The sequence below is a fragment of the Catharus ustulatus genome, chromosome 9 (assembly GCF_009819885.2).
Source record: "Catharus ustulatus isolate bCatUst1 chromosome 9, bCatUst1.pri.v2, whole genome shotgun sequence".
Lineage (NCBI taxonomy): Eukaryota > Metazoa > Chordata > Aves > Passeriformes > Turdidae > Catharus > Catharus ustulatus.
The window spans coordinates 8,174,963-8,187,761 of NC_046229.1; the positions used below are offsets into that span (position 1 = coordinate 8,174,963).

General features: G+C 41.4%; 1 protein-coding gene across 4 annotated transcripts in view; it reads left to right on the forward strand.

The window, feature by feature from the left end:
* The window catches only part of BEND5 (BEN domain containing 5), a 547,523-nt gene that overhangs the window by 134,881 nt on the left and 399,843 nt on the right, over positions 1–12,799 (forward strand). For 2 of the 4 annotated variants that reach the window (XM_033067189.2, XM_033067187.2), the window contains exon 3: positions 2,532–2,568. In XM_033067189.2, coding sequence (XP_032923080.1) covers positions 2,532–2,568 — 37 coding nt within the window. Of the gene's footprint in view, positions 1–2,528; positions 2,569–12,799 lie in introns of all 4 variants that reach the window. The other 2 variants (XM_033067188.1, XM_033067185.2) reach the window with 1 other exon arrangement.

The following is a 12,799-nucleotide window of genomic DNA, read 5'->3' on the forward strand; positions in this document are numbered from 1 at the left end:
ATCAGAGAAACCTCTTCAAGGTCCAGTGAAGGTCAGAGCTGAGAATTTTTTCCTCCCTCTGTCACCAGGCAGGCAGGAGCCACCAGCTCCAGCCTGGAGCCCTTGGGTGGAGCCAGTGCCAAGAACCTGGTGGCATTTCAAATCCCTTGCAGCAGTTAGGTGTTAGATGCAAAAGATCAGTGCTGCTCCACTTGAAGTCAGAGAAATAACTTCAGCTTAAAGTTCAACATAGACACAAAGATTTCCTGGATCTGGAGTTAATTTATTTTTTCCAAGGTCAGCTGAAGGCAGTATTCAAACTGGAAAAATGTTGCAAACTGAACATTTGACTTGCAATAATTTCATTTCATTTACCATTTGTTTGCCCTGTCCTATATGGTTTTGTTTTCCTGACAAAGCTAAGCTATTTTGGTTTTTTATTTAATGTTTATTTTTACCCCATTTAACAGACTCAAATCAGAACTGGGGGCCAGTTGGGCTGCACATCTTTCTCTCTGTTCCATATCTTTACATTTCCCAACTTTATTTGATGTTGGATATTTATATTCCACCTTTTTTCCTAGTAGAGAGGCTTTCACGGAGTATAGGCTTTGGATATATATTTTCTGCTCTAGCTGTTCATTAGATATACAGCATTTGGAGTTCCAGTTGTGCTGAGAAATGTAAGCAAAGCTTTTGGCCCAGTGGGGGCTAAGCTCTGGCATTTCACAGCTTTGTACATATGAATCAGGATTAAGGTGCAGGATCTATATAAAATTTAGCTCATTAGGAGAAGTTTTGTCTCACAGCTCCCACTGGGAAGGTTGGTCCTGTGCTCACACACAGGATTTCTTACTGTGCTTTGCTGCTCCCAGGAAAGGAGGGGGGTGAGCAGGTGACACAAGGCAGCAGCAGGGTATTCTGCTCCCTTTTACCCTGGCACACCTGGAAAAAGGTTTGGCATCCACTGGCCCCAGTATTTTAAACTAAAGCAAATGTGCTCGAGCACACTGCTAAGGTCGTGCTCGGAATGGCAGCAGAGTTAAGAGAACAAGGAGCACCTCAGGAAAAAGACAGATAGCAATTTTCTCTCAAATATATTTTGTGTTGTGCCAGAGGTAAGGAACTGAAGCCAGGAAAGTTTCAGAAAATGTATTTTTTCCAGCCTGACACCCCTCTTGCCTTCCCAGCAGGGCAAATTTGCTGTTGTGCCCAACACAGCTCAAGTGCATTCTGTGGATGACCAAGTGTGTCCATGCACTTCAGCCAGAGAAGCTTTACCACAGGGAAATGATGGGTTTGGAAAGGAGTTTCATCAGTCATGATTTCCAAGGAAGAGCACTCAGGGTAGGGAATACCAAGTCAATGTTTCCTCCTCAAGGACTTTCAGCTGTCACACAGGGAATACAGTGAGTGCAGTGATGAGAATTAGATTGGAAGATCAATAGGGCTGACAATAAATGAAAGTAACACAGACATTATTGAGCAAATTAGGAGAGAGAAATTAAACTGGACAGTATAATCTTCAATACCTGCTAGACACACTGATGTTGGGCAAAGTTAGGAAGAAGAGAGTAAGTTGGAAAGTGCTATGATGAAAGGGCAGTAACAGTCTGTCCATGAGACAGGGAAACCCTGCTTGTGATAGAAAATTCTCAGGCCACAGAAAAGTGAAAAAAGATTATAATGGTCCAGGAGCACCTGGAATTAAATGTCAAGCTACAGAGAGACAGTGGAGAGAACTGGGAACATGGAGTAGGCAAAAGCACTGGCTACATGTTATGAGAAAAGGGAACCTCAGATGCACCCCACCAACATGGATACATGGGATATCTTGTTCCAGGCCAAAAAATTTCCTGACTTTCTCATAGTGTAGGTTTGTTTACCCTGTGAAGGTTTGCAGCCATTCCAGAAACCAGTCCTCTCTGTAAACTTGATTATTTGCCATAATAAGTCCCTGTATTTTGCTATCTGCACACACATCCAGTGATGATCCAATCTGGCAAGCTTTTGGGGTGAGGGATATCCAGTGGCAACGAGATCCATGGGCTGACTGCACTCAGCATGAAAAGAAGCTTTCCTTTTATCACTCCTGAGTTTGTCTAGATCCTCCTACATGTCTTTGAAAGGTTCACCCCAAGGCAATATAATTGTGTTTGATCACATGCAGGCATTGAGTCAGTGATTGATATGAATAAAGAACTTAGAGTTGCTTGTCCTGGTTCCATGTCTTCTTCCCTGTGGAATCAGAAATCACTTTTATAAATATATCGGTCCATCTGTGCTTCCAGCTATCCATTTCAAGTATATGTTCCAAAAAAGAAATAGTAACAATTTATAAGCACAAATAAAAACACATTAAAAGGACTGAGGAAGGGGGTTTTTCTCCCTCATAAAGTACATGTGGATCCCTTCCAAAAGAGTTACTGTGAGCCATGTAACTTGTAATTAATCCTGCTGTAAATGTCAGAACACTTACTTTGCAGGTCTAAGCTGACCCACTAAAATTAGTCCCCTTTTAACAATTCCTCTTATAATTTGTTTTTCAGCAGAAACGGCGGCTTGACCTCCTGACAATAACCAGCCCTGGTAAGTGAGCTCTGCTGCACCACTCTCTTCTCTTTTCTTAAAGAGATGCTTGTCTAAATGTGTTTTTTCCCCAGTCTCTGACATGCAAAATGAAAAATACTGTTCCCCAGAAAATCTTTCAGCTAATAACAAGTGACAGCTATATTGTGCTTGGCAAAGCCCCGGGCAGTTATCCGCTCACAGAGCTGCCTCTTCAGACCTTTACTCTATGAATTGGAGTGCTGGTATTTCTTTAAGCCTCCTGGGGTTACAGTTAGTGGTATATCTGCAGGGCAGATGCCCTCAGATTCACCAAGTGTGCTCAAGTATCACAGAAATGCAAGCTTGTCTTTCCTTGGTGGGACATGGGGCAGTTTGGGGAGCTGGAGATGGTCACACTCCACACAAGGGGCTCAGGGCTGAGCACCCCAAAATGGGTCAGAGTTAAAATGCCTTAAACCATCTGCTTCAAAATGACTTTTGTCATTTGCCTGTTGAGGAGGTAAACCAAAATTTGTTTCTTATTGGGAAAGCGTGGGGCTCTGGCAAGAGTGACTTTTGAAGGTTGAAATGCAGGTTGGTTCAGTTGTGCTCCCCTGTGATCTCAGCCCTTAAGGATGGGTGCCTTTTAATTTATTCCTGTTTGCCTGGCTCACCTTCTTTCCATTAGCTGCTACAGAAGTTTGCTGCCCACCAGCTCCAGATGAAGCCCTGCTCAACCAGTGCCATATTTTGGTTAACTTTGTTCATTTTTCAGATGTGTGTGTGAATTAAGCTTTCAGGTGGGCTTTAACTGGGACTAATGAATTCTGGCCTTAAGTGGTAATAATGTGTTAGCAGAGTGAACAGGTGTTATGGGAAGTGAACAAAATGTGGCACACATTTGCTTGGATAACAATTTTGCATCAATAATTGTTCTGACACTCTAAATGTAGATATAATCTGTGACATGGTTTCTCCTTCACTAACCTTGTTAAAATAATAAGAATGAAAATAAGGAGGAGGAACACTTTGTTGGGACAGATGTTTGAGGCTATTGGCAATTGCATCACATTTTTGCATGTTCACTTTTCACGCAGTTTGCAATTATGTTAATGTATGCTCAGGGCACTTGCTGATAAAAGCAACAATACAGTGTGATACAGCTATTGTCACTATTCTAACTGTAACTTCAAGGACAAACATGGCACATTTTTCATTTTCCATATCTTCAACATTCCCTGTTTCTAGAGGAAAAAGGAAAAAAAAAAAGATCTCTGAAGGTCTTAATCATAGCACACAGTCAGATCTTGGATAAGGGCACCAAAGTCCACAGGCACTTTTTCAATAAGAGAAAAAGAGGGCTGGGGACCAGAATGACTTAATAGGAGACTTTTCTGTAAAACAAACTTATGATACCTTTCTCATAATTTCTGATACAGTATTCCCTGTAAAAGGGTTGATTGGATTGAGTTTGTGCATAGATGTGATCAGTAAGTAGCTGGAGTTTCAGATTTCCTTTTAATAAAGTGATCTACCAAATGAACACAGCAATTAATTAGAAGGATCTTCAATAACTATGTAGGTAGGCATGCTGCACTAAAAGGGGGGAGAAAGCTTTCCATAATGCATACCTTTTCTGAAATGCAAGTTTTACCCTTTGATATTTTACCAGAAATATACCATAACTGGATATATAGGGAAAAAATAATACTTGTCCGTGATTACATAATAAACTGTCTGTAGTTTTACCTTCAGCAGAGGCATTTTCAAAAGAAGCTTGGTGCTGGATCAGGCCAAACTTACCAAAAAAGCCTAAAGCTGAGATTTTTCAAAGGGGTTGAAAAAGTTAGGCACTCGATTCCTAGTAGGATTGGAAAATGTCAGCATGTGGATTAAAGGGTCTAGTTTCAGCCCTACAAATACAAAAATAAAATAAAATAAATCATAGCCTTGGGGCATTTGTCTGTCTTTGGAGACTGCTACTTTAAAATATTTAATTCTTTGAGTCCTAAGATCTGACATTGACAGTCTGCTTTTACAAAGTCGTGATATCGGTTATGATGGCTGAGATCAGCCACAATCACTGTCAACCCTTAATTTACTGATTCAAATGAGGGGCTGAGCTGTTTAGTTGCACCTGGCAATCCTCTGGGACGTGTTTCTGTTCTCCACCTTGCTGCAGGCAGGCAGCCTTTGCTTTTGGCAGAGGTCACACAGCTTTAGTTAGAGCTGTGAAAGTCCTCGTGTCCCACAAGGGGTGCTGGCCACCAAAACCCCACTGCTTAATTGTAAGAACAGACAAAGGGCTTCAAAAGAAAAGGTGACCTCTGAGATTTGCACTTCTGTCACAATGAATATCATCTCTCTTCTTTGTGTGTGTGTGTGAAGATCTTGAACCAGTTTTTCTACCTTTAGTCAGGACTCGATGGTGATCCATTGCAGATAGTACATCAGATCTTCTCCATGTGCTACTAAAACTGAAATTTCAAAAAACTGATCAGCCAGTTAATGAGATTAATTTCAAGGTAAAATAATGCCATTAATGTAAGTTAAGTGTTGTTGAGACTTGGGCACTAAAACATTTACAGAGATTTTGTGGAATCACAGAAACCTTCACGTTATCTCATGGCAGTCACCCTGCTCCCCATGGCCATGGCTGTTGTGAGATTCCCCAGGAATCACTGAAGGGTCACAATTTGTGCCTGTTTCTTGTTCCCTGATCCTCACCCCTGCCTGTCTGTGCTGAACCCACACTGAGGGTGACCCAGCACTGCCTCTTGCCCTGCTCCACAAGGCTTCCAACCCCCAAGCAATGTGTGCTTGGCTTCCTGACACCTGGCTAAACAGGCTCTGGGCTTAAAAGCATATCTGTATGTTAAACTGAACAGGTATAGACCATTAATCTGTGCCCTGGACTGAAAGAAGTCTGAGCAAAAGTTAAAAAAAAATAAAAAACAGGAAGAAATACAGATGGCTGGAGCTGCAGCTCCAACTACATGGTTTGCATGCAACATGCAGGGTTCACCTCTTCCAGCATCCTAATAAAGCAGGCATGGAAAGCTCCACACTGTGCCCCAAACTGGAGGAAGTCTCTGCTTTGCTGTGGATCTCCAGAAACAGCCAGACACAAATGATGCATAAGCTGGGAACAAGCCAGACTCCCTCGTGCTCAAATATATTCCTTTGAAGTAACTGACACCCCTGTAAAATGTGGAGGGGAGTTCACTGCTCTGCCTTGCTGCTGAGTAGCTGGAGGAATGTTAAGTTAAATTTATCAATGCTCTTGCCACACTCCTTTCTTCTTGGCCCTTGACATGTGAGGTACAATTAGAGTGCAGCTGTACAGTTCAGGGTGCCCGAGTCAGAGCTGATGTGCGCAGTGGGGTGGGGGAAGGATGTTAAAAATTCATTAGGAGCTGGCAGGGACATGCTGGCAGGGAGTGGGACATAATGAGATTTAAGTTTTGGTAATTTAAATTTTCTTTAAACCCAGCTTTACCTCTGAATCGGATCCAAAATATTTCCTTAACGCTATTCCAGTTGTCTTTGAGGTTTAGGACCAAAGCTGGAGGTAGTTTAATTTGGCCTTGTTGCACAAAGGAGATGAGGATCTGCCCTTTCTCTGTGATCATGTTCTAGTAGCACTTTGAACATGCACATGCAATCACATCACATTTTGTGGTAACCACTCAATAGCTGCAAATAAGATACCCCTGTTTCCATAGCTTTTCCATGGAGACACAGCTTTTTGCATCTCCTGTGTTTATGATAATAATACAGCCTTCCAATTTCTCTTCTCAGTAAGGTATGTTCCTCTCACACTGAAGTATTTTTTAATTATTGATACCATAAATGGAAGTGTGTTGGAAACTATTGGCTTTGAAAATAGCTAACATGTGATATTATCCAAGAACCATCAGGAAAATTCTTTTGAAATTCTCTTTGATTCAGCCATCCTCAGGGCTTTATCCTTCTCTACCAGTCTCTCTACTGCCAATTTAAAATAACATTCTCTTGAAATCAGTGCAATGTCAGGAGAAATTCATCAGCACCGTAGGTGCATGTTTCCCAGATGTATATAAACCTACTACATTTGGCAGCAGTAAATTGATTGCATTTAAAAAACCTGGGGTAGTTGAATATTCCGTAGTGTCCAGCTTGGCTACAGCATGGAATATAAAGTAATCTTTTTAAGTTTCTTTCAGCTCTGTTTTAGATGAAAAAAATATAAGTGCTGACTCCATAAATCCTGGCTTTTGATTTACTCAGATTTTCCTAATGTGTAAACCACATCACAGCATTACAGGCAGGGATAGAGTAAAATAATCCTAATCTCCATTGAGATTAGATCAGCAGTATTAATGGTTTGTATGTGCTTCCCCCTGATATTCAGGCTCTTGCACTTTTAAACAGGGAAAAAAGCTTGATTTTAAAAGTATTTATCAGTCTGATCTATGTGGTGAAATATTGTCCCCCCTTTAATATCATCAGTGCTGCATGCTCTAAAAATGTCTCCATTTCATTAATTTGTGATATACTGCTACCCTGAATTCTTTTAAGGTGGCTTTAGCTTCTGCCATACATATTTTACTGCTTTAAATTATAGATATAGGACTGTTGCCTAGTTAATTTCCTCTGGTTAGGAAAATATATTTCTGCTCTCCTGGCATTGCATAAAGTGATATGTGGGATTTGCTATATTTTTTAGCTGATTAAGTTTTGCATTTCTACATATTACTGCTTATGAGACCTCAAGTAAAAGTACGTAAAGGAAGGAGAAGTTTTATAGTATATTTCAAAGTTTCATTTAACTATAAATTCCACCACTAAGCCCTGCTACAAGACTTTTCCATTACCTTCCTGGATAGTCTGGCTATCAACTTCTTTCTAATTGAAGCATGAAAATAATATGAACTCAAAGTCATGAAGCTATGAGACAGGTATTAGTAAAAATGATACCAACTAATAAAATGTGACAGAAAGTTGTTTGCTGCTAAAACTCGGCGACTTTTTTTTTTTTTTACAAGTCCTTATTAATTAATAGCACATTGATTTTGGTCTAAGTATGTGTCAAAGGATGGCATTGAAGATTTTAAACAGCCTAACATAACCACTGCTCATGTTTGTTAGTGAAGCTTCACATGCTCTTTTACTTCCAAAGCCAGTGGAAAAAAGAAATTACTTAGAATTCCAGCAATAATTGAGTCTTTTAATGCTCAGTGAATGATTTCCCATATCACTGGGTATTAATCCACCTATTTGCCCACAATAATATGAGACAACCAGGGGAGTCAGAGTCTCAGCAAGGCAATAGACCCCAAATGGTTTGTGTGAACCCACAGTACATAAATTTCTCTACCACAAAAATAAAATATAAATGCTAAAATCTCAGCTCAAAGTGGAATTCCCATGTTGTCTGTCTTAGCTGAGCCATAAGGCTACAGGAAGAAGTTTGTTCCAGACTCGATGAAACCCTAGAAAGATGATTGTACTAACAGAGAGCAGAAGGAAGACGTGGACTCTTTTTCCTCTTTTTGTGCCATTAGGTGGCTTCAGCTGTCCTGAGGCTAATTAAGAAATTTTACTATATCCAATTTCTCATCTTTACAGTATCTGCAGAGCTGTAAGAATTTCCATTTGCTGTAATAAGGAGAAATAATATTGTTGCTTGTAATTACTCATTCATGCAGATCAGTACCTTCCTAAGTCTCAGTTTTACCTCTTCATTTGTGAGAATAATAATTGCAGAGATGCCTCCTACTCCATTCCCGTTTCCCTTCCCTCACACCATGTCCCAAGAGAATAAGTCCTCCCTGATCTTTCTGCCTGTCCCCTGACCTGTCTCCTCCTGTGTCCCCAAGGATCGCCCACATCCATCTCAAATATCCCAGTTTTGAGTTTTACTAAAATGACACTTTTTTGATTCAATAATGAAACCAGAACTTTATCCCCATTTGCTTGTAGAATGTTTACTTTTAGTAAGGCTGTTTCATCCCCACCTTTGCATTTTAAAAAGTGACCTTTTTTTGGATACATGTAGAAGAAGTGATATTTGCGAAACCAAAGTAAGACCGAAGAGATGATATTCTAAAGGCTAATCCATTACTTTTGAAGAAAAATATCAAGCTTTACCACAATCCCTTATTATTATTCTGGGTCACCATGGTGTTTCCATGCACCTTGGCATGTCCCTTTAATTGGATCCTTACATGGGAAGGTCCGGCACAGTTGCATTGAAAGCTGACATTTCTAACTAACTGACCTTTTCAGGCCCAGTGACACTCCTATAATGATTATCCTCTAGCATTGTTTGGACACAATACCACATACTTCACAGCACATAAAGAATATGTTCTTTGAGAACTATTCAAAATGCCCAGTCTCAAGTTAGCAAAATGAGAAAATTGGGTGCAAACATTCATCAGAGTGTTATTGTGCAGGTATCGATTTGAATGCCCTTTCATTTCTCTGGGAAAAAGTGTTGTATTATAGAGCTCTAAATTAACTTCTGTTCTGTTTTTTTCCCCCAGTAAGTATAAAAAGGTCAAATTCATTCATAAGGCTGAATAGATTTGCAGGATATAAGCAATAAGATAGCAATCAACCTTCAAATAACCTTTAAAGAGACAGTATCTTTTCTTATGAGCAGTAATTGATCTGCTCATTAAGTCACCAGGTACTCTTAGGGGCTCACCTGGGCAAAAATGTGTGAGACCTGTGACGAAAGGATGTCAGCTGCAGCAAACAGGAGCAAACCCTCACCTGGAAATCTGACTATTTTACAGGTTTTGAGGGGTGGGAAGCTGATGAGAGGATTGATATTGCAACATGAATTCCTTGACTTTACTGAGTGGAAAAGATGTAGAAAAGTGTGAATTTGGAATTTGTGACAGTTCCAGCATGCTCATACCTGCCTGAAACCTGGACACATCTTCAACTTCCCTTTTGGATTTAGTGGCTCATGTGGGAGGGTGAGCAGTGACCACTGCCTCTGGTCACTCCTTGTACACGGGGTGCACATACAGGGGACCCTGTGCTACACATGGGATGTGGCTGGGCACCGTTCTTCTGTTAAATTCAGTCAGGTTGTCAAATGATGGTTTTCTGTGCACCATGAGGGCTTTGGGGGTGTGGGTTAATCATCTCTGCCTGCACAGACACAAAACCCACGTGCAGTTGTTGCAGCACTGCCTCCTGTCACCTCCAGTCCTGGGCTGTGGCTCTGCAGCTCCTCAGTGTGAGCAGGAGCTGCTGAAGGACTGCTGGGAATTTCTTCAAGGGAACAATTTCTAGCCAGAGATTTGCTCAAACTGCCAGGATTGCCAATTTCAGATAGCAATCAGAAGATTAGTGTTCTGACCATGTCCATATTTCATTCCTGCATGTAAATCCACGTTGTGTTTTTAGTATTATTTTTATGAATTGCACATAGGCTGAGGACTATCTGTGCATAATTGATTACAGTGAGTTGTCTTGGTTCTTATCTTTGATCAGAATTTTCAGAAGCAGCAAGTATCCCAGGTGACAAGGCTTTTCATGCTGTAAATGTTTGCACATAATACTTTCTGTTTTACTTCACAATGTGCAGAATGAGCATCTCACTCATTTAGAGGGACTGAAAAGGAGCAAGTCTGTGCACAGGTGTATTGTGCTTCTCTTTTTGTGTAAGCTCAGGGAAAACTTAAAATAGAAACTTTTTTTTTCTCATAAACCCCTTATTTCTTCAGTATCAGATGTTTTTAGAAAGGATGTAAAGTGTTCTTCCTTTTTAATGAAATTTTAATTTTCAAGGTCACCTGTCACTCTTCACTTAGGCACATTTCTTCTTGCTGAGCGACCTGAACAAGACTAGAAATCGGTGTATTAAATATCTAGAAGGTAGCAGAGGATTATATTGACAGTACAAAATAGAACACAGTGCAGAAATGCACGAGCCAGCAGAGCCCTGAACAGCAGAGCTGTGCTGCAGCCTCACCACAGTGGGGACAGATACCTCCAAGCCCCATTTCTTGGGTGCTGTGCCAGAGACAGATAAGCCCCAAGTCCTTTTTTTCACTGGTTTAAGGTGCTGAAATTCCAGTGCAGCTGAGTTGCACCTGGGCCTGAACCTTAGCTTGAGTGGTTTTTTTAACCTAGCCAGGCACAGGCAGCAATTGTGCTTCATTTCTATTTTAGCAGCATCCATGCACCCCATCACAGTGCACAGGTATCACTGGATGCAGGGACACAAGCTGCTCCTGAATCGTTGCCAACTTAAGGAGACAAAGCTCAGGGCAGTGGATGGGAAACATGGAAAGAGAATGTCAAAAATAAAATGTTATTTTCACAGAGCTGTGTCTCTTTGCTTCCCCTTTCCTCCAATCTCTGATGTAACAGAAAATGGCAAAAACAGTGGTGATTATACAGCAACAACGAGTGGGACTGAGCAAGAGGGGAGCTGGGACTGAACAAAGGACTTTTCCTAAGCTCATTTGTTTCTAAAGATTGCCAGTGGGCTCATTTTTTTTTTTTTTTTTGTATGCAGAACATTTCTGTTAAAGCAGCCAGCCAAGGTCACAGGGAAACCCACAAGAAAGGATAACCCAGAGCCCTTATTATTATTTTGAGCTTGTAACAAAGGAGTTTTTAGTAGAGATTTGAATGGGGAAGGTGTGGTGGTTCTGTGAATTCAGACTGCAAGTGCAGCATAAGCCATGGTGGAAAAGAGACTTGTTCATCACACAGCTCAGTGCAGTTTTGGAGGGAGTCATTTGAGCTGCTGCTCAATGAGATAACATGAGGACTGTTAGGCAGTGGTAGCACTGCAGTGTCCTTAAGAAGAGGGTTAAAGGAAGGTGAAATACTGTTTTAACACCACAGTCTGCTCCTGATGTTGCACAAGACCCTGCCATGGACTGCAAAGGTGCTGTGAGTGCCAGGACAGAGGAGGGGAAGGGGCACAGGGCAGAGAGGATAAGAGGGGAGGCAGCATAAACCAGAATCACATCTCTGGGCCATACAAATCAAAATGAAAATAACTGTTTTCAAAATACCTAGGAGATAGCAGGAGATTGTGTTATTCTTGATGCTTTATTATATTACCTGCCCTGTTGCACAGCTGCATCCCTTGTCCTTATCCTCTGGGGACTGCTGGAAGGAAGGAAGGATTATCTGTAGAAACCCTGATTTTCCTGCCCATCCTCCAGGGAGCCTCACAGTGATGCAAAATTCTGTTGTGCTGTTACCTATCCCCTGTGCTGAGTGCTGAACCTCCCTTGCAGGGACAGTGAGGGTGTAGGGCTTGTGGCTGGATGCAAAAGGAACCCTCACTTAGACCTGCTGCACGTTTCCTTTGGGATCTGATTCAGAACACTTAAACTGCAGCTGACTTGGACCAAATTCTTGTCAAAGGTTTGACAAACCTGACAGCCAGAGTGACTTCATGCAGATCCTGAGCTGAACCCCCTCACTCCAGGAGATGGGTTCGAGTTCTGTCATCCAAGCACTCAAAATTCTTTCTGTATACTGGAAAACTTTCCCAAATGGAAAAGCAGCACAGCCAGGCAAGGCACTCCCACCTCTGGGGGACACCAGGGCACTGTGTGGCCACTTGTGGCATCCCAAAAAATGCCTCTGGAGGCAGGAGCCGTGGTGCTCCCAGCCAGCAGGAGCAGAGCTGCCAGGCAGCAGAGCTGCTGCCCATAAATCCAGGCTGTGGAGGTGTCAGGCTGGCCTGGAGCGAGCTCTCCCTGCAGCCTGGGCAGCTCGGCCGTGGTGCTCAGCAATTAACTGCAGGGTATTACTCTCTTAAGGCTCCGTGTTATGGTTCTGTTTTCTTCACCTTCAACCCCACAATGGATTATGGCCATACTTTCTCTTATAACTAAATGCTCTTCTGTCCTTTGACAAAACAGATTTGTGTCTTTTCATAGCTTTCTGTAGAGGGCTAATAATACATGGGAAAGCTTTACTGCCCACAGGAGACGTTGCCTGGCCGTAATAATAAGAAATGCTGTTGAAAAGTCATGATCAATGTTAATTCAGTTATTTTTCATTTTCTCTTTTTTTTTTTTTTTTTTTTAAATGAAATCTTCTACTTTATGCATTTTATCCAGTGCTACCCTATGAATTGCTTGTTGGAGAGAGAGGTCATTGGATATAAAAATGAGTTCTTGCTGTTTGTCCTCATACGAAAATAACAGCAATATTTTGAAATGATGAATTTAAGGGAGGAAAAAAAAAAGGTGGAATCTTGGATGTACAAAAGATGTAAATATTGTTTTCCAGGTTT